At 34.7% G+C, this 18,870-nt stretch overlaps 2 protein-coding genes and 1 pseudogene across 2 annotated transcripts; 1 reads left to right on the top strand and 2 right to left on the bottom strand.

Annotated features, from left to right (window-relative positions):
• The first annotated feature begins 776 nt into the window (after positions 1-776).
• LOC128175617 (uncharacterized) lies at positions 777-2,219 on the top strand (annotated as a pseudogene).
• Positions 2,220-9,575: 7,356 nt separating this feature from the next.
• LOC128178627 (uncharacterized) lies at positions 9,576-11,320 on the bottom strand. The gene has a single exon (XM_052845876.1). The coding sequence runs from the start codon at positions 10,974-10,976 to the stop codon at positions 9,576-9,578; it is 1,401 nt and encodes a 466-aa protein (XP_052701836.1). The 5' UTR covers positions 10,977-11,320.
• A 5,676-nt stretch (positions 11,321-16,996) lies between these two features.
• Positions 16,997-18,383, bottom strand: LOC128176959 (uncharacterized). The gene is given in 3 exon segments (XM_052843469.1): positions 16,997-17,871; positions 17,874-18,048; positions 18,270-18,383. Coding segments are annotated over 3 exon segments (1,080 nt in total). The 3' UTR covers positions 16,997-17,080.
• Between the last annotated feature and the right edge of the window lie 487 nt (positions 18,384-18,870).

Here is an 18,870-nt window from a genome sequence, read left to right as displayed (position 1 = left end):
CATGGGACACTTCAGCTGACACTATGAAATTCCAGTTATCATCAGAACCAAAGCCTTACACACGTCGAGGTGTGTTGTCAATGATCAATAGTGTCTTTGATCCTATTGGGTTTGCAGCTCCTGTTGTCATCCAGATAAAACTTCTCCTCAGAGAAATGCTTTCATCATCAAAGTCTGTTTACGTCTATGTCAGCAACCGTGTGGCAAAAATCAGACACTCTAGCAACCCAGAACAGTGACATTATGTTCCCACCAACCAAAATCCGGCAGACCTTGCTACTAGAGGTCTAGAACCAGCAGCACTACAGAATAGCCTTTGGCTAAGGGGACCAGATTTCCTCAAGACAGAACTTCAGCCCACCGGAGAAACGTTCGATCTCATCAATGCAGACGAGGACAGAGAGATCAGACCAGAAATTGAAACCCTGAAAACAACTGATAAACCACACGAATCGTCTATCTCGGACGTTTTCTTGAAATTCTCAGAATGGGAGGTACTAGTATTCGTCATTTCCTTCTGAAACGTAAAATTAGAAAGAAACGACAGGGTGGGGATCTGAAGGATGAGATCTGCGCTTTGTCTTCAGAAACCGAACAGTTCATTGTAAGAGAAATTCAGAAGGAGAGGTATGGACCAGAAATTCAGTCTCTACAGGCGGGGAAGCAGCTCCCTAAGGACAGTACTATCCTTCCTATTAGTCCTGTATTGGATCAGCATGAAGTATTAAAGGCCAACTGAAACGGTTTCTATTTTTTTTTTATAAGAATGTGTTTTTAGTAAGTTTACGTTAAAATAAAAATTACCACACTTTTATTTTTGTCACCTTATTGATACACAGGTAGAAATTAACGAAAACGCAAAGAGCAGGTAAAAAGTTTGAAACGAGTTATCTGCCCTTTAGTGGAACATGGCGTCGCGCGTTGATTTCGAATCCAACGAAAGTGACTCGGACGAAAGTATACCAGAAATAGACATATGCCTTAAATTAAATGTACAGCTTTATCAATACGAACCTATACGACGAAAAGAACCGTCTCAACATATTTTTAATGAAGACAGTGACTCGGAGCCGTCGCAAATCGACGACGAAGACCCAACGGAGAATGAAAATATACCTTAAGACTTGGACTGGTAAATGCATCTAAATACCGTAAATCTACTGGATAAAAATAAATAATGATTAAGTAAATGAAATAGAATGAAATAAAAAATTTGTTAAATTAAATTACTGACGTATACATATCGCTGATTACAGTAAACAGTATCCATTGGGGGGGGGGGATGAAACGAGATCGAAAAAGATTGGGGGTTGGAAGGGTACATTCGTTTTGTAATGCAAGTGTTCCAGTGAAAATTGCACTATTATGCCTACTGCAAGAGAGTGCAAGTGCTGCAATTTTTATACTGCTATAGAGTCTAGAATATAGGAGGCCAGTGTCAAGTGCATCACAGAACATGAGGGATTTGTTGCCAATTGCCTTAACAGATGGGTCTTGGAAACATCCTCTTATGAATATTTACATGAAAATGGACCTTTGGAAGAAAATGAGTTAATACACAAGTAAATATCCCACTATCACATTTTTGATCTACATGTACAATAGAAACAATAAATATTATAGAATATTCCAAATTAAATTAATTAAATTTTGTGTTTTTATTTTCATATTAATGAAGGTATTAAATCTAGATATTAGCTAAAGGGGTCATTTAATTGTTAGTAGACAGCCAGTTACATTGTATATTCAGTACAATTAAAATAATGACGGAACATGTTTGTAATTTCAGGGTTTACAGACTCCTAGCATATCGACGTTTTGTTCGGTGGATTTGGCAGCGACTGGGGTAAAACAACAGGAGGATTCTGCCATCTTGTGTTGTTAACAAGATTAGAACTGCTTTTCCCTCCCAACAATACTGTCGTTTTAAGTACCCATCAGGGAGTTACTAGGTACAGTGTACATGTATTTACATTTACCTGGTTATCACTTTCACTGGCATTTGAAATAAAATAATATTGTTTGTAAAGTCTTCTAAACTGGATTTAAATAGAATATCCAACAATAAATTTAACAAATTTTGTTTAAAATGGCATGATTTTAAGAAAGTTAAGAACATTACATTACAATTATATTCATTTCAGTTTTTTGATTATCTTCACTTTTTGTTAAAACGACAGATGTGGCGTTCAACCAGCTCAGTCTTTGGGACGTGTTGATAGGAGTCTGCCATTGGAGCTGGGTAATTCCTCATGGCAGCCTCCCGATTACTACTGGAATTTTGGTAGGAACCCAACTCAAGTCTCACTTTGACCACTTCTTCCATCAATACTAGTACATAATCTGAAAACAAATATATGGGCTCAAAATTAAAGATAATAATAGAATAATGGTATATTTTGTAAAATTTATAGAAACAAATTACAAAACTTAATCTTAAAGAGTTTACTTGGTTTGCTGAACTTTTACTTCCTTTGGAATACCAGCACCTTTTCTGCCTTTTGGATATAATATCGAGTATATTGGCTCCCCATTTTTAGGTCACCTGAGTCACTGAGTAACCATATATGTTCTTGATCCTTAAAGGGCATCAAAAGGTATGTAGGTAATGGGCCTCAGGGTTAAATTTAATTTATCAAAAGTGTAATGCACATCTATGGAACAGTTCCTATCATATCACAAGATATGATGTGTCTATCCATTAAATCATAAAAGGAGTTCTAGGATCTATGTTTTTTTGAAGTGATAAACGTCAATTCTCTGTTACTTTTTGACTCCCTGGATGAAATTTAAATTTTTAAAACCTTACTGCACATCTATAGAACAGTCCCTATCATATCCCAAGATATGATGTGCCTATCCATTAAACCACAAGAGGAGCTCTTGGATCAATGGGGGTTTTTTTTGGTGATAAACGTCAACTTTCTGCTACTATATGACTCCCTGGATGAAATTTACTTTTTAAAACCTTATTGCACATCTATAGGACAGCTCCAATTATATCTTAAGAGATGACGTAGCTACTCCAAAAGTTGTAAGAGGAGTTCTGGGAACAATACTTTTTTTGCAAAAAAAACGTCATTTTTTGTTGCGCACTGATCCCCTTAATAAACAAAAAATTCTGGAACATGATCACACTATGATCACAATATGACACCACACGGTTTTGAAACCAGTTTTTTGTTAAAAAACGTCATTTTTCAGCCATTAAATGACCCCAGGACAAAATTGAAAATTCCGAAACTTTATCGCGCATCTATAGGATATCCTAAACATATTCCAAGAGATGATTTGTCTACTGTTGAAAATGTAGGAGGAGTTCGAGAAAGATTTTTTGTGAAAAAAACGTCATTTTTTACCAATTATTTGACCCCCAGGACTAGCAGAGAATACCTTTTTACAAAACAACATGATACCTCAAATCAAACTCCCAAGAGTTGAGTTTGCTGGTTTATAAGATGTAAGAGCAGTTTGAGAAAGTAAAACGTGACAGACGGACGGACGGACGGAACAGGGTAACAACAATATACCCGAACTTTCTTTAGAAAGTGCAGGTATAATGAGAAAAATAAGTGTTAAACTAATTAAAATTTTTTATCATCTCTTGAGCAAATAACAAAGCTTTTCAAGCAACATTTTTTTTTACCTGAATAAGCTGAACATCAAGGATTTGTCCCAGCTCCAGATCCATAAGACTGTATGACCCATATTTGGCTGTGTGTCCTGGCGAACAACACCTAGCATCTCCTCCAGCAACTAAAGCTTCATTCTGTCGTCTTATTATACCCCCGCTCCGAAGGAGAGGGGGTATACTGTTTAACCCTTGTGTGTCTGTCCGTCCGGCCGTCCGTCTGTCTGTCTGTCTGTCCGTCCGTAACAAAAATTTCTGTCGCATTTATCTCAGCAACTATTTATCGCAGATGCTTGAAATTTTAACACAGTGTTTGTTAAGGCATGCCATATCGTGGGATATATTTTTGTACCAATCGGACGCCAACTTCCTGTTAAATGACGACTTTGTTTATTTTTAGCAAAAATTTTCAAACAAATTTTTGTCAAAGAATTCTCAGCAACTGTTTATCGCAGATGCTTGAAATTTTTACACAGTATTTGTATAGGCATGCCATATCGTGGGATACATTTTTGTACCAATCTGACGTCAACTTCCTGTTTAATGAGTACTTTGTTTATTTTTAGCCAAAATTTTTAAACAAATTTCCGTCAAAGATTTCTCAGCAACTATTTATCGCAGATGCTTGAAATTTTAACACACTATTTATATAGGCATGCCTTATTGTGGGATATATTTTTGTATCAATCGGACGTCAACTTCCTGTTAAATGATGACTTTGCTTATTTTTGAACCAAAATTTTCAAACAAAATTTTGTCAAAGATTTCTCAGCAAATATCTATTGCATATGCTTGAAATTTTTACACAATATTTGTATATGCATGCCATATCGTGGGATATATTTTTGTACCAATCGGGTGTCAACTTCCTGTTCAATGACGACTTTGCTTATTTTTTAACCAAAATTTTCAAACAAATTTTCGTCAAAGATTTCTCAGCAACTGTTTATCGCAGATGCTTGAAATTTTAACACACTATTTTTTTAGGCATGCCATATTGTGGGATATATTTCTGTACCAATAGGATGCCAGCTTTCTGTTAAATGTCGACTTTGCTTATTTTGCATATTCACATCAGAGCGGGGGTATCACTAGTGAGCATTGGCTCACAGATATCTTGTTAAATCAAATAAGGCATCTTGGTGAGCTATCCAACCCTTTCAGCTGGAACAAGGTAATATTGATGAATATTATGGAAAGTCCTCTCAGAGAAACAGGATACATTGGCATGCTGAAACATGACCAAACTTTGCTTGATACTGCAGTTTTCCTTGTTTCGGTTCATTGGGACAGAAGTATTATTTGGCTGGATATATTGATAGATATACGGGCAAAACAAATGAAAATGGCAACTACGTATCATCAATTACTATTACAAAGTGTTTTCATGAAAATTCAATTTCATAAAGTAACGCAAATGAAAACTGTTCAAGTCAAGTTTCAATTTGACGGGAAAACGATATGATAAAAATAACGATCATATTATTTGTTTAAATGACATATTCCCACCATTGGTTTTCCTTCTTCATTTATAAGTCTATTAACATGTACCTCTAGTATATTTTTGAAATTAATTCGCCTCAAAATATTCGGTCAGAAGTTATAGAGGGCGCTTGATTCGATACTGGAAAACGAATTTGAAACTAGAAAAATGGAGGGGGTGTTGAAATTACTGTCTCCGTAATTCATCCTTTATATTTTCGGAAGTTTGATACTACAGTTAAGTACGACAAAGAAACGTGATTTAAACAAAAAATAAAAACATTTGGAATTCTGATAATAATAGTCGCATACACGACGAAACCGCATACTGATTCGTTACCGGTAAAACGACTGTACCTAAAAGAATGTGCTGTTGAATCTTGAGCTTGTTGCTCAGCAGATTGAACTGATTTTTCAGCACAAGTCTCAATGGTGAAACAAATGAATACTGAAATTAAAAAAAAAATCCATCTTCAACAGAATCAAAGACTGAAGCACAAAGCATGATTTTTAAATGCAAGTTAGAAAATAAATACGTATTTGGTTTACCTATTGTAAATTATAAATAATATTTGGATAAATATAAATGAAGGTGCATAACAAAACAAAAATACAACAGGATTGTTCATTGACTATATATCTGATATTTAATGTATGATTTTTTTAAAACGGTAGAACATAAAGACTAATGGACATTAATAAGCAAAAAATAAACTAATTGTGAAAATGAGACCACTAATTATGAAGAAAAGAATTTTTTAATTCTCTCTCTCTCTCTCTCTCAATTCAATTGCTATTTTGATGAAATTCAAAACGTCTGTAATTGTACGGTTGTGAAATATTTACATGCATATAATTATAAAATTGAATGTAGGATTGTGTAATAGAAAAAAAAACAATTCGTTAACTATTCGTTAGAAGATATTCAGTTTCTAAATCTTTATATGCTTATTTTTTAATTAGAATTATGTAAACCCTTCAACCATTTCCGTTTTTAGATAAAAATAATGGACCCTCCTCCAAGCATCCTTTAGGATGTAAAGGATGAGGGTCATTCTATGTAATGAGCCTGAGGCTCAAGAGGGTATCATGTAGCATTATCTCCGAGTGCAGCGAGGCGTTACTCAATTCAAAGAAGTTAAAAAATGACCTGTGTGACGTAAACACACCTGTGGTCAGTGGTATATAAAGCACAGCTCCACGTGCCGAAATCATTCTTGAAAGCTTGTTTGTGACAACCAAAAATATAAATTGGGAGGGTAATTTTCCTCAAAGTTTTATCAATTCGGGTTGGGTACATGATACCCTCTTGAGCCTCAGGCTCATTACATAGAATGACCCTCATCCTTTACATCCTAAAGGATGCTTGGAGGAGGGTCCATTCTATTACATATCGCCTTTCGGCTCTACGAGGGTATCATGTAGCATATTTAAAGAGTTGGTCACAAACAAAAAATTTAGAATAAAGACATTATTTCAAAAAATTCAATAATTTTTTAAACATAAAATAAAAAAGTCGAAATAAACCACATTTTAATCAATATCAAAATTCATACATATCATAACATTACAATAAGTAATTTTTTATTACAATTTTAATTGATTTTATCAACAATGTAAAAATAGTACACCATCATCAAACAGTCAATTGTTTATCTATTTAACACTGTATTCGCAAAATGTCCATCAGAATCACATCCAGCTATATTCACTTCTTTATAGTAAAACTTAAAGAATGTCTTTGATGAGGACCAATTTGCTGCATCCATAATTTCTTTTATCGATACGCCTGACGAATAAGCCACCAAAGCGGAAGTTCCACGGAAGGAATGTGCAGTAAAGTTCCTGATTCCTGACAGTTCTAGGACATTTTTCAGCCATCTTGCTAACGTACATGTTGAAACAGGATTGAATGTTTTGTAGGAAACAAATAATGTAGATGATTTTCTATCGTTTTTGGTTCTGATATTCAAGTAACGTGGAAACCACACAAAGTCTGTTATCAGAAAATTTATGTAAAACAACTCTATGTACAGGAGTCCCAGGTTTACATGTCTTCAATAACTTCTGAATTTGAAAAATAACCTTATCGGCAAACACTGACATATATCTCAAATCAAGAGCCAAAAGTGTCTGGGCCCTTGAAGCTGTTGTAAGCGCAATAAGAGCTATTAATTTAAAAGTTAACAGACGTAAAGATATTTCATGTACTGGCATTAAATTGCGCAAAAAACACAAAACCTTTGATACATCCCATGATGTTCTCACTTTTGGTCTACTTGGATTCAAATTAAAATATCCTTTCATTAATTTTGGAAGTAATAATGGTTCCTTAACCCATAAAACACCAAAATATGGCAAAGTGTTAATCAACATTGATTTATGAGTATTCACAACAGAATATGAAACTTTATTACTCATCAAAGAAATCAAAAATTTTACAACTATTTCTTCAGAGGCTGAAAAGGGATTGGTTTTCCATTTAGAACACCAAAGTATCCATTTTTGCCAGCAACATTGGTATTGTTTGTTTGTGGCCGGACGTAAGGAAGCAAGGATGATGTCACTATCGAATCTTGCCAGTCCTTTGTCATAGAGGGATCTCCTGATACAAGACAGGCGGTTAGAGTTATCTTGCGGAGTGGATGTAGCTCTCCTGAGTGTGGCATCACTAAGAGATCCTTGTGTCGAGGAATTCTAACAGGAATAGAAATCAAAACAGACATAAGTTGCGGAAACCAAGTTTGAGTTTTCCATAACGGAGCAATAATTATTGCCTGTCTAACTCTATCTTCTAAAATCTTATTAATTATCCTACCAATTAATTTAAAAGGTGGAAAAATATATGGACATAAGTTTGACCAAGATAAAGTGAAAGCATCAACATGAAAAGCGTCAGGATCAAAACTCCAAGAAACAAACTTTCTCATTTGTCTATTTATACGAGAAGCAAAAAGATCTATGTCTGGAGTAAAAAATTGTTTACAAATTCTCACGAAAATATCGTGTTTTAACATCCATTCCGTAGAATCAGCAAATTGCCTAGAAAGTAAATCAGCATAAATATTTTCACATCCGGGCAAATATTGGGCAGAAATGAAGAGTTCTCTTTTTATGCACCAATTCCATATTTTTACTGAAAGATCATCAAGTTGGTTTGAATGCATGCCACCCTTTGCGTTAATGTACGAAACAACTGTTGTATTGTCCGTTTTGAAACAAATATGTGTTGAACTGTATTCTTTGAAAAATGATTTTAGTGCAAAATACACGGCCATTAATTCTAAAAAATTGATATGATATGATGATTCCGAATATGCCCATCTACCTCCTGTCATTTTATTTTCAAATCTAGCACCCCAACCTTGCAAGGATGCATCAGTTTCAACCCAAAAATCAATTGGTCTTGATCTAATATCTTTTCCATTTAGAGATTGTATATTTCTACACCACCATTTTATCTCATTAATACTTTCAACAGAACAAGTCATGAAAGAATTATAATCATCACCATTCAATTTTAGATTTTGATCTTTATCTCTTTCTAAAGTCCTGTAATGCAAAGGTCCTTCGAAAACTGCATTACAAGCATGAACCAATAAACCTATCAATGAGGCCAATTGCCGGATTTGAATTCTTGGATTAGACAAAATTAATTGACTTTGTCTTAAAATCTTTTCAACTTTTTCATCTGTCAAATAAACTTTGAATTCAACTGAATCAATTATAACTCCAAAGAAAACAATTCTCTGTGAAGGAATGGTTATAGATTTTTTATCATTTATTGTGAAGCCAAGATTGTTTAATTCTGACATAACTATATTTGTTTGTTCTTGACATGTAGAAAATGTTTGATTCATGATCAGGGAATCATCAATATAATAGCAACATCTTATGCCATTTTCCCTAAAAAATGCATATACAGGTTTCAATATCTTTGTAAGTATTCTCGGACATGATGTTAATCCGAAAGGTAGTACTACAAATCTGTAAAATTTTCCATTCCAAGAAAAAGTTAGAAATTTCTTGTAGTCTGGGTGAACACTGACACTAAAATATGCATCCTTTAAATCAACTGAAGTAAGATAATCATTTTTCTGAATCGGTTCTAAAGCATATGTCAAATTTTCTTGTTTGAAATGATAATATTCAACAAATTCATTTAAATATTATAGGTTTATGATTGGCCTGAGATTACCATCTTTTTTAGGTACAAGGAAAATATTTGAAATAAAAGCATCCGAAATATCTTTTACTTCTTCAATTGCACCTTTATCAACCAACTGTTTTACTTCTTTTGATACCATTTCAGATTCTACTGCATTAAATTGAATTTGTTTCGGAAAGAATGTTTGAAGAGGTTGTTGAAAGAATTCAATTTTATAACCTGGTTCAATTATATCTAATATCCATTGGTCTTTTGTAAATTTTTTCCAGTAAGGTTTATTCAGTTTTCTCACCTTTACTTGTTGTAACTGTACTGCTTTTTCATTGCATTTCTGTACTGGAATTGTCCCCTTTGACCTCTGCCTCTCTGGGAAGGGTATGATGAATACTGGCGGTTTTTGCCTCTGTATGGGTTTTGGATGGGTTGATACCCTTGGTTTGACATGTAGTTTTTTGCTTGAGTTGTATTTTTAAATTTTGTATCATAGTTCGATTTCATTCCAATTGGTTGCTTAGTAATATCACCCATTTCTTTGAGTTTAGAGACACAATTGTCTCCAAACAAGTGATCAGTAACTGGGATTTCAGAAGAAGCAATTTTGCGATATCGAAAATTCAAAACATTTTTTATTTCATTTCTTCTTTTCATAGAGACATTGTAGAATGCATTGCCAAGCATACTTATTGAATCAGCCAACATCTTTTTACAAACGTGAGGCTCAAGTTCTTTTTTATTTACAAGCATATCAGCCATCTGTACTAAAGGTATCATACCCGTGGCTAAAGATTTTTGAATTACTTGCAAAGTGAGATCATCTGAATGGGCCTGCTTATTCATGGCATCCCATATTTCTTTATTGACACGGGGAACTTTCAATAAATTACAGTTTTCTGGTCTGTCATATTTTTTCTCTAAATCAACCATGCTTTCTTTGCTACTTTTAATAGAGATGGCTGCATTTACAGCTTTTCCAAGTGCTTCATTTACTTTTGGACCAGTTTTTTCATTTGCATTTAATTGTGGGATATCCCAATCATTGTTATCAATTGTTATCTGAATTGATTCATCATTTAAAATCCCCTTAAAACTTTCTTGAGGGTCAACACCTTCAATAGAGGGAGAAACTTGATCATTCAAATAAGAAAAATCAAAGTCAAAATCATCAGGGGTTTCGCCAAGAGTCTGTCGTGAATCATAATCAGGTATGTTTACCAAATTTCTTAGCGGTCTATTGGGTACATTTTGTGTGAAATTACCGGGAGAATTATTACCCGAAGTGCGCACCGTAGTTTCGGTGGACCGCATGTCATTTACATTGCACGTATTACGTGCCATACTATTGGAACTACCCAACTGTTTTACAGTGTCAGTGAGTGAGGAAATAGATTGTAAGATTTTATCTATTCCTAATTGATTTTTTAGCTCGTCAACATTAAATTCTTGAACACATTCAGACTGAGTTTTTGACTTTTTAGATTGTTTTGTCACCCGTGGTGGCGGTGCACTTGCACTCGCTGAACATGAGGTCTGCGCTTTGCGCTTCATTCCTCTAGTTCTTTTATTTGTTGCATTTGTTATTGTGTCCTCCGTAACACTTCGTGTCCGGGGTTTATCGCCAAACAATTCATCTATGTCTGAGTAATTCTCATGGTCGCTTCCCATGAACGACAGGACATCGTCCTGATTTTCCGTCATTACGGTAAAGTACCCAACTTTGTAATAACTTACCTTACCAGTATAACGTTACATAAAATTAAATAAGGTAGCTGTTTTACAGCAGAAAACAAGACAAGAAACCTGAACAACGTTCTAAGTTTTAATACACACCGTTATAAGATGTTCACCTGTTGTACAGGTATAAACACACGCCGCTCAGAGAAAAAGAATGATTTCGGCACGTGGAGCTGTGCTTTATATACCACTGACCACAGGTGTGTTTACGTCACACAGGTCATTTTTTAACTTCTTTGAATTGAGTAACGCCTCGCTGCACTCGGAGATAATGCTACATGATACCCTCGTAGAGCCGAAAGGCGATATGTAATAGAATGTGATTTTTAGAGCTAGGAAAAAAACGAACATAGGATATCAAGCTCTGATGAGGCTGGTAGAAGTTAAGAGACAGGGGAATGCAGTCGAAACAAGGAAAGCAGCTGCACTTGAAAGCATTGCTACAGCATTGTAAGCTTAACTGGAAATATAATGTATAATGATTTTCATAAAAGTTCTGCAATACACTGTCTTATTTGTTGAGATGTAGCTCAACGAACATAGGATATCAAGCTCTGATGAGGCTGGTAGAAGTTAAGAGACAGATGAATGCAGTCGAAACAAGGAAAGCAGCTGCACTTGAAAGCATTGCTACAGCATTGTAAGCTTAACTGGAAATATAATGTATAATGATTTTCTTAAAAGTTCTGCAATACACTGTCTTATTTGTTGAGCTGTAGCTGGTGCAATGTCATTGCAGATAGCGTTGTGGTTAACGTTTACAATTCCCTTCCTTCGGTGGAACCCTTTAGTCGATGGCCATGCTGTGGAGCCTGAACCAGGTCTCAATAACCCTGGAGCATTTTAGAGGGGAGAATTGCAAGATCCTCCTGAGAACTGAAGCCACCTTGTTCGAAAAGGGTAAAAACTAGAAAACTAACCAGTCAGGAAGGGCCCCGCTATGACAATTAATATAGATAAGAAAAAAAACTTTGAATTCCATCCTCTTTATATTAACAATGATGAAAAATAAATGCCCGGCATAAGATGTAAAGAACTGCAATGTATATAAGGTGGTTAAAAAAAAATATGAAAATAATAAGTAACAACTGTATTTTTAAAATTTCAAGAAAATTCCCGAATATCCAAAAACTCTATATAGTAACCTTGTATCTGCATAAAACAGGGATAACCTCATGTCTTATAAAAAAACTAAATTAAATGTGTATTTAAAAAAGATTTAAACAGGTGTTTTATAAAATGCAAGCCTTCAGTGAATGCAAATACATTGTATCACCCAGGGTTGACCTCAACTTCAAAACAAACATCAGTTGCAGACCAAGGTGTTCATTAATCTTTATATGACAGATAGAGATAAGCCTCTAAATTTTCTGCAGCAGGCAAGATAATTAATCCCAGGGGATTAATTGTTCTACTCTCTCATCCTTTTCATCTAAATTTACAATAAGATTTGTTTTTTCAGAATGACAGAATGGGGTTATTATCTGATTACCTGTTAAAATTAACAGCATTAAGGCAGAAAAAAATAAAATAAATAATTTAAAAAATAAAATAATGGAAAAGGATATCTTTATATATATCTTGATTTTAGAATTCAATAAAATAATCATAAATCATTGTGTACGGTATTTTAACCAAAATAAAGTATGATTATATTTTAAATCCATATTTCAAAGAATGTACACAATACTACACATCATTCAAAATTGACCTTAACTTCAAAACAAAGTTCATATGCAGACACAGGCAGTGCAGTAATTAATCTCAATGTGACAGATAAAGCTTAAGATTTTCTTCCTGTGGAAGGTTAATTAATCCCAAAGGACAAATATTGCACAGCATTCCTAGTATACAATGGTAACATTCTCAGCAGTTATCTCTCTTTGCCCATTCATTCTTATGCATAGTTAAGGTATCTACCCCACCACCCCAGCTCCAAACCAGAAGACACAGAGAACCAAACTTAGCATCTAAATATGTATTTCCGCCTACTGAACTACCATACCAAATTTGAACTTGATTGGGCAACCATAAAAAAAAGTTATTAGAAAAAAACAGAAAATTTGTGGACGGAAGAGTGACAGACGGACAGACAGAGAGACGCACAGAGTGATTACTATAGGGCACCCGCAAATCCTTGCGGGGCCCTAATGATGATCATTCTCGTAATCATTAATTTTCATTCTAGAAGGTATTTCGAAAAAAGCAAAAACACGAAAATCATTAGATATTCGGTACAAGTATTTAAATGAAATAGCCGCATACTTTATATCTTTTGTACTTTTAAATACCTTCGTGATACCACTAGGCCATGGGTTATTTTATCATGTGTGCCAAATATTTGATATAAAAACAAAACCGATGGTACGAATAATAAGTTTTCGGATATTTTAAAGCTACATGTATCGAACATAGCTGAGAAGCGGACAACATTAAGATAGAACATGTTGTACCTGAATCTAGATTTTTGGACACCAAATGCCCTTTCAGCAACCACCCTAATTCGCACGTATGCGTCATTGAACTTGCGTTCCCTATCGTTCCTTTGAGTTGCAAAGGGTGTGATTAGCCAGTCCTTCAAGGGGTACCTGGAGTCCTCGAGTAACCATCCTCCCTTGGGTAATGTTGTCTTTCGTGTTTAAAGTCCTGAGTTGGATAAAACAAAGCATCATGGGAGGATCCCGGAAAGCATGCATGCGTTGAGATGTAGGAATCTTTTGATAAAATTCATAAATGTACATGTCAGAACAAATGTGATTTTATGAATTAATATACAGGAATTCGAATCGATTTGCCAAGACGTGTTCAGTTATTGGTAAAATAACTTGATCCTAGCGTCCAACACCGCCCATATATTTAAGGTGCGAAAGCTTTTCCTGCATATTTATACAGGCTCCTCTAGCCCGCTCATGCCTTTGATGGGAATAAGAGTTCCTTCCACAGCACCCACACAGTTGGGGATTCTTGCTACGGCGTGAAAACAGTTTTCATCATATCGCAGGAGATATCGAGAAACGATCGAGTTAGTGTTGATGGCCAAGTACACTACAACGAAAGTTTTAATTTTGTTAGCTGGCATCTTTCATGCTTTTTCAAGGGAAACTTTTTTGTAAACTTGCAATTTATACACTGTAGACTTTAATATTCAACTTAAACCTCAAATCCTTATGGGAAATATCTTACGATGTCAAGTTTTGTTGAGGATAAAAAATCTTGCTTTACCATGAAGTATAACTCTTTTTCAAAGCCAACTCTTTTGTCTTCTTTGAGAGCAGACTAAAAGTGTATTATTATATGTGGTAATTGATTCAATGACAATATTTCTTAGTCTAATATAGTATTTAAACTTTTTTCATTTCATAAATAGTAAAGAGAAGAAGAAATTATTTCAACATTGACTTCTAAAACTGATGCTTTTCTGTGTATACCTAGAATATTTTTGATTATATGATTTTGAATTTTTTCAAATGTATAACATACTGAAGATTTTATATCTTAGTCTGTGATCCACATTTCAGATCCATGTGTTATAACTGTTACAATCATTGAATGGTAGAGTTTAAGTTACACTTGAACTGAAATGTTATTATTTCCAGGTACATGCATACTTGATTTAAGTGCATAACAGGGCTTATTAACTTGTTCTATAAGTTGTTAAAGAGGCAAACTGAAGCTTTACAATTGATGTAAACATTAAAACTTCACATTTATATTGATCAGTTATAGGTAAGGTACACCGGGCTAATTTCGACCACCGGTCAATTTCGACCTTAGTTAAAGCAATATGAGCTGTATTTTTTAGAATTTTTTTTTGCTGCAAAAACTTTCTTTTATAGAAGTTTGCATGTAACTAAAAGTTTACGGATAAAAAAGTTTTGAAAATATCATATATTTTTGTCAAAGATTTCTCTTCTAAGGAATATATAGCAGTTCAATTTTCGTACAGACCGACAATTTTTTAATTTAACTTCAATTCAAGCTTCTTATTGGCTTTTTTTCACAAAAATAGGGCCAACAGACATTTAAAAACCACGGTAATTTTAGTCATTTAGTAGTAAATAACATTTTCCTTAAACAGAATTTCAGCATGAAAATTGCAGCTCATATTGCTTTTAATTCAAAACAGTTTATCAGTGTGCGAAATTAACGCCTGTTCGATAGTCCGAATCGCTTTTGATTCGGATTGGTTTAGCCCGATGCAGTATGAGATATCATACTGCATCGGGCTACGCCAATCCGAATCAAAAGCGACCGAGTTGTCTATCCCAATTTTTGGCGGCCGTGTGTAAAACGAGATTTAACAAAATAACTTTTTTATTATTGAATCGGGAAAAAAAATAAAATTAGAATAAATAATTTCAAAATTATATATCTTAAAACTAACTTTGTTCAATATAGTTATTAATTTAAACATTTAGGTGAATTTTGAACATATTCTGTTTTGTGTAACTAAATTTACCTAAATCTTACTTTTTGTCATTGTGTACTTCCGCCATGCTGAGTACTATTGTCTGTCTCAAGTTATTGCTTCATTCAATTTTTGATGATTTTTAATAAAAATACACATACCTGTGAAAGAAATACAACTGAAATCGATGAAAGGGAATATATCCAAGATATCCTCATTGAACAATTATCCCTTTTTACTCAAGAAATTTCACATGAAAGTAAACAATTTTCTTACGGAGATTTGTAATGGAAAATGTTGACATCTTTTCTCCATTCGGAATACACTCGGAATGCATCGCGCAATTTTTTAACATTATCATCCGGGCATATTAATGGCTGATGCAATGCAAAATCTCCGTCGACTTTCAATTTTTGGATGTGTATTGAAACCTGAAGCGGTAGAGGGGGCGTTTCAAAACAAATAATCTGGACATTTTTCATATTAGTTGATAAACGTAGTTTGAGAACAAAGGTATTTACTATTATTGAAATATCAAGCAAAAAGTGGTGGAAGCAAAAACTCGGGACAGAGTATGGTATCTAACTGCAGAGAGTATTGTTAAAAAGCGCAAAACTGATGGAAAGGGCAGAACAGATACGGAAAAGGAGAAAAGAAAAAGGTATGAAGACGAAGTAAGACATCGTGTTTTCCACAACTTTTGGCAGGTGGACAGATCATGGCTCAAATACGATGAGATTGAAAAGAAAATGTGGGGCGAGGTTTGTCGAGAATTCTACAAAAATCCCCAAGGGATATTGCATCCTGGATCACTGTCATGGCTTAACGGCACACCAAACATGGGAATTGATGCTATTAGAAATGTCCATACTGTCGCTTAACATGACAAATCTTTTGAAGATTATGTCTGGTTATGTGAATTGGACAAAGTGTGAGAGATAGATAGGAGAGAGATGGTATTGAGACAGGTCAGAGGCAAGACCAGGAAAGGTAAGACACTGAGTTAGAGAGAGAAGAGGAAGAAAAAGAACAGTTATATGAAAGTGATGAATTTGACTGTGAGCAAGATTACACTGAAAATGATTTTAAAAAATTACTAAATACGATATTGGGTATGACTGAATAAATTCATGTTGATAAAAAATCTATATAAGTATAAAACTCGAGGATGAAAATCCATTTAAGTTACCATACAGGAGAATACCTCCTGGTATGTATGATGAGGTTAGAGAGCATATCAAAGAAATGCTACAAGCCGGTGTCATAAGAGAGTCCAATAGCAATTACTCATCTAATGTAGTGTTAGTTAGGAAAACAGATGGGTCTCTTCGGTTTTGCATCGACATGCGCGTCCTGAATTCCAAAACACGGAAAGACTGTTACATGCTCCCACGTTTTGATTACTGCAGAATCGACCCATCTGCCACTGATATCTGCAGTCCAAGGGCAGACAACTCTCTTAACTCTGGTTTGTCTAGAAGATTTTTGTACTTTTTCTCAGACAAAGTTGTTATCATAGAACCACTGTCTAATAATGCATTCATTCTTTCACCAATTAAGATTACTTGAACCTCATTTGACTCACTAATCATGTCACAATTTATATGTTGGCCGTTACTTTTGACTTTACTGGTCTCTGCTTGGCCATCAGTAGAGACCACTAGTAGTTTGGGTCCTGGTTTTGTACACTAGACCTATTCATACCTCGCCCTCTAGGATTGAATGGCCTTCTGTATTGATTCCCTCTATATGAATTGTTATTCTGAAAATTTCTCCTACCATACTCACCTCTCCCTGAGTTGCCATTGCCTCTGTTGCTGCTTCCTCTTGAATAACTTTGCCTAGTATCAGTTTTCGAAGCATCTAACTTTTGCAAAATCTGATTAAATTTGTCATCAATTTTACCTTCTAATTCAGTTTGCAAATTCTCAATTCTTTTGTTGATTTTCTCCTCAACTTCATCCTCCACTGCTATACCATGTTGATGGAGTCTGAAATTCTTGAAATCAGTACTTACTTTTTCTGCAGGGGCTTTGTTTACGGCCATTTCTTTTTCAACCTTTCTTATTTCAAGTAAAAGATGGTCATAGTTCTTTAGCGTATCATATTTGTGACGCGTTTGTGACTTTAAGCGTTCGGAACTCAACGACGTCCAAAATTTATGGCGTAACAAATCATTCTTTGACGATTTGCTAAGGTACCCATTATCAATAGCGTTTTGGAGCATGCTTTCCAACCTACAACCAAATGATGTAGCACACTCTCCCTCAAATTGAAAGGTATTGAAAAATTCTTGCATTATCATGCCATTATTTGACACTTCACCAAATAAAATATTCAGTTTGTCAAGAATTTCAATGACAGTAGCTTTTTCATCAAGAGGAATGAGCATAGTTTTAGCTGTACCCCTAAGAGATCTTCTAATGCTCTGAATGATTGTGGTTTCTTTTTCTCAGGGTCATTGATAAGACATTAAACTTCATACTTCCACTCTCTATAAGTAACATCACCTTTCTGTGGGGGCCCATCACCAGAAAATTGGGGAATTCTAGGTATCTGGGCAAGAGTAACTTCATAATACTGAGTAACATTACCTTCTGGACCTGCTTTGTAAGCACTGTAACCTTTCTGAGGGGGGGGGGGGGGGGGGAATCATTGAAAGTCTTAAACTTAGCCCCTCCCACTGATTCACCTTTTCTCATGTCAGAAGGGATAACTGGAGGAGGTGGAAATTGATTTTTAGGCAGAGTTGTCTTAACATTGGGAAAGGTCAAGGGGTTTTGTTCTTTACCAGATGCAGGGGTACTTGTTTTCTGCATTTCAGATTCAAGTTTAGCATTTGGATTTACATAACCTGCAAAGTTTAATTTGTAGTCTTCATCATGAAAAGAACCTTCATGATAACTTTCCTGATCTTTAGCATTTTCGAATGACATTTTAATTTGATCAGCCACTTTTGACATCTTACAACTGACAACACTAAACACCTGTCCAACAAATACACCGTGAAACCAACAAAATTTCACCACAATGTCCCAGTCACAGAAATGTATCTCTTATTCAAAATATCTTAAAGCACTGTAAATTCACTGAATTAAAACGCAGCGCATGTTTCACGTCAATAATAGAGATATTCAATTAAATAATGCACGCACAGACAGACATTCAAACAAAATAACACTTGTGTACAACCTCAACTGCTCAATGTCTGTCAAAATTCTCAAATCCGTGTGATTGTTAGAAGTTCATGCAAGGGGAATAGTTTAAAGGGCAAATGAATGTTTATCTATACTAAAGTTTACTTCAAATGAGACACATTAAAAGTTTAACAAGTCCCGGTAAACACAATGAATAAAAAAATTAGAAAATTTTTTTTGATCTGCAGATAATATTAGGCCTATGTATTATATGTAAACAAAAGTTTTAAACCTTTAAAATAAATAAATAGAT

Source organism: Crassostrea angulata, chromosome 3 (assembly GCF_025612915.1).
Source record: "Crassostrea angulata isolate pt1a10 chromosome 3, ASM2561291v2, whole genome shotgun sequence".
NCBI classification, from domain to species: Eukaryota; Metazoa; Mollusca; class Bivalvia; order Ostreida; family Ostreidae; genus Magallana; species Magallana angulata.
This window is presented reverse-complemented; position numbering and strand designations above follow the sequence as displayed.

Coding starts and splice junctions, on each gene's coding strand:
- LOC128178627 (XM_052845876.1), bottom strand. CDS start 10,976: ATGACGGAAAATCAGGACGATGTCCTGTCGTTCATGGGAAGCGACCAT.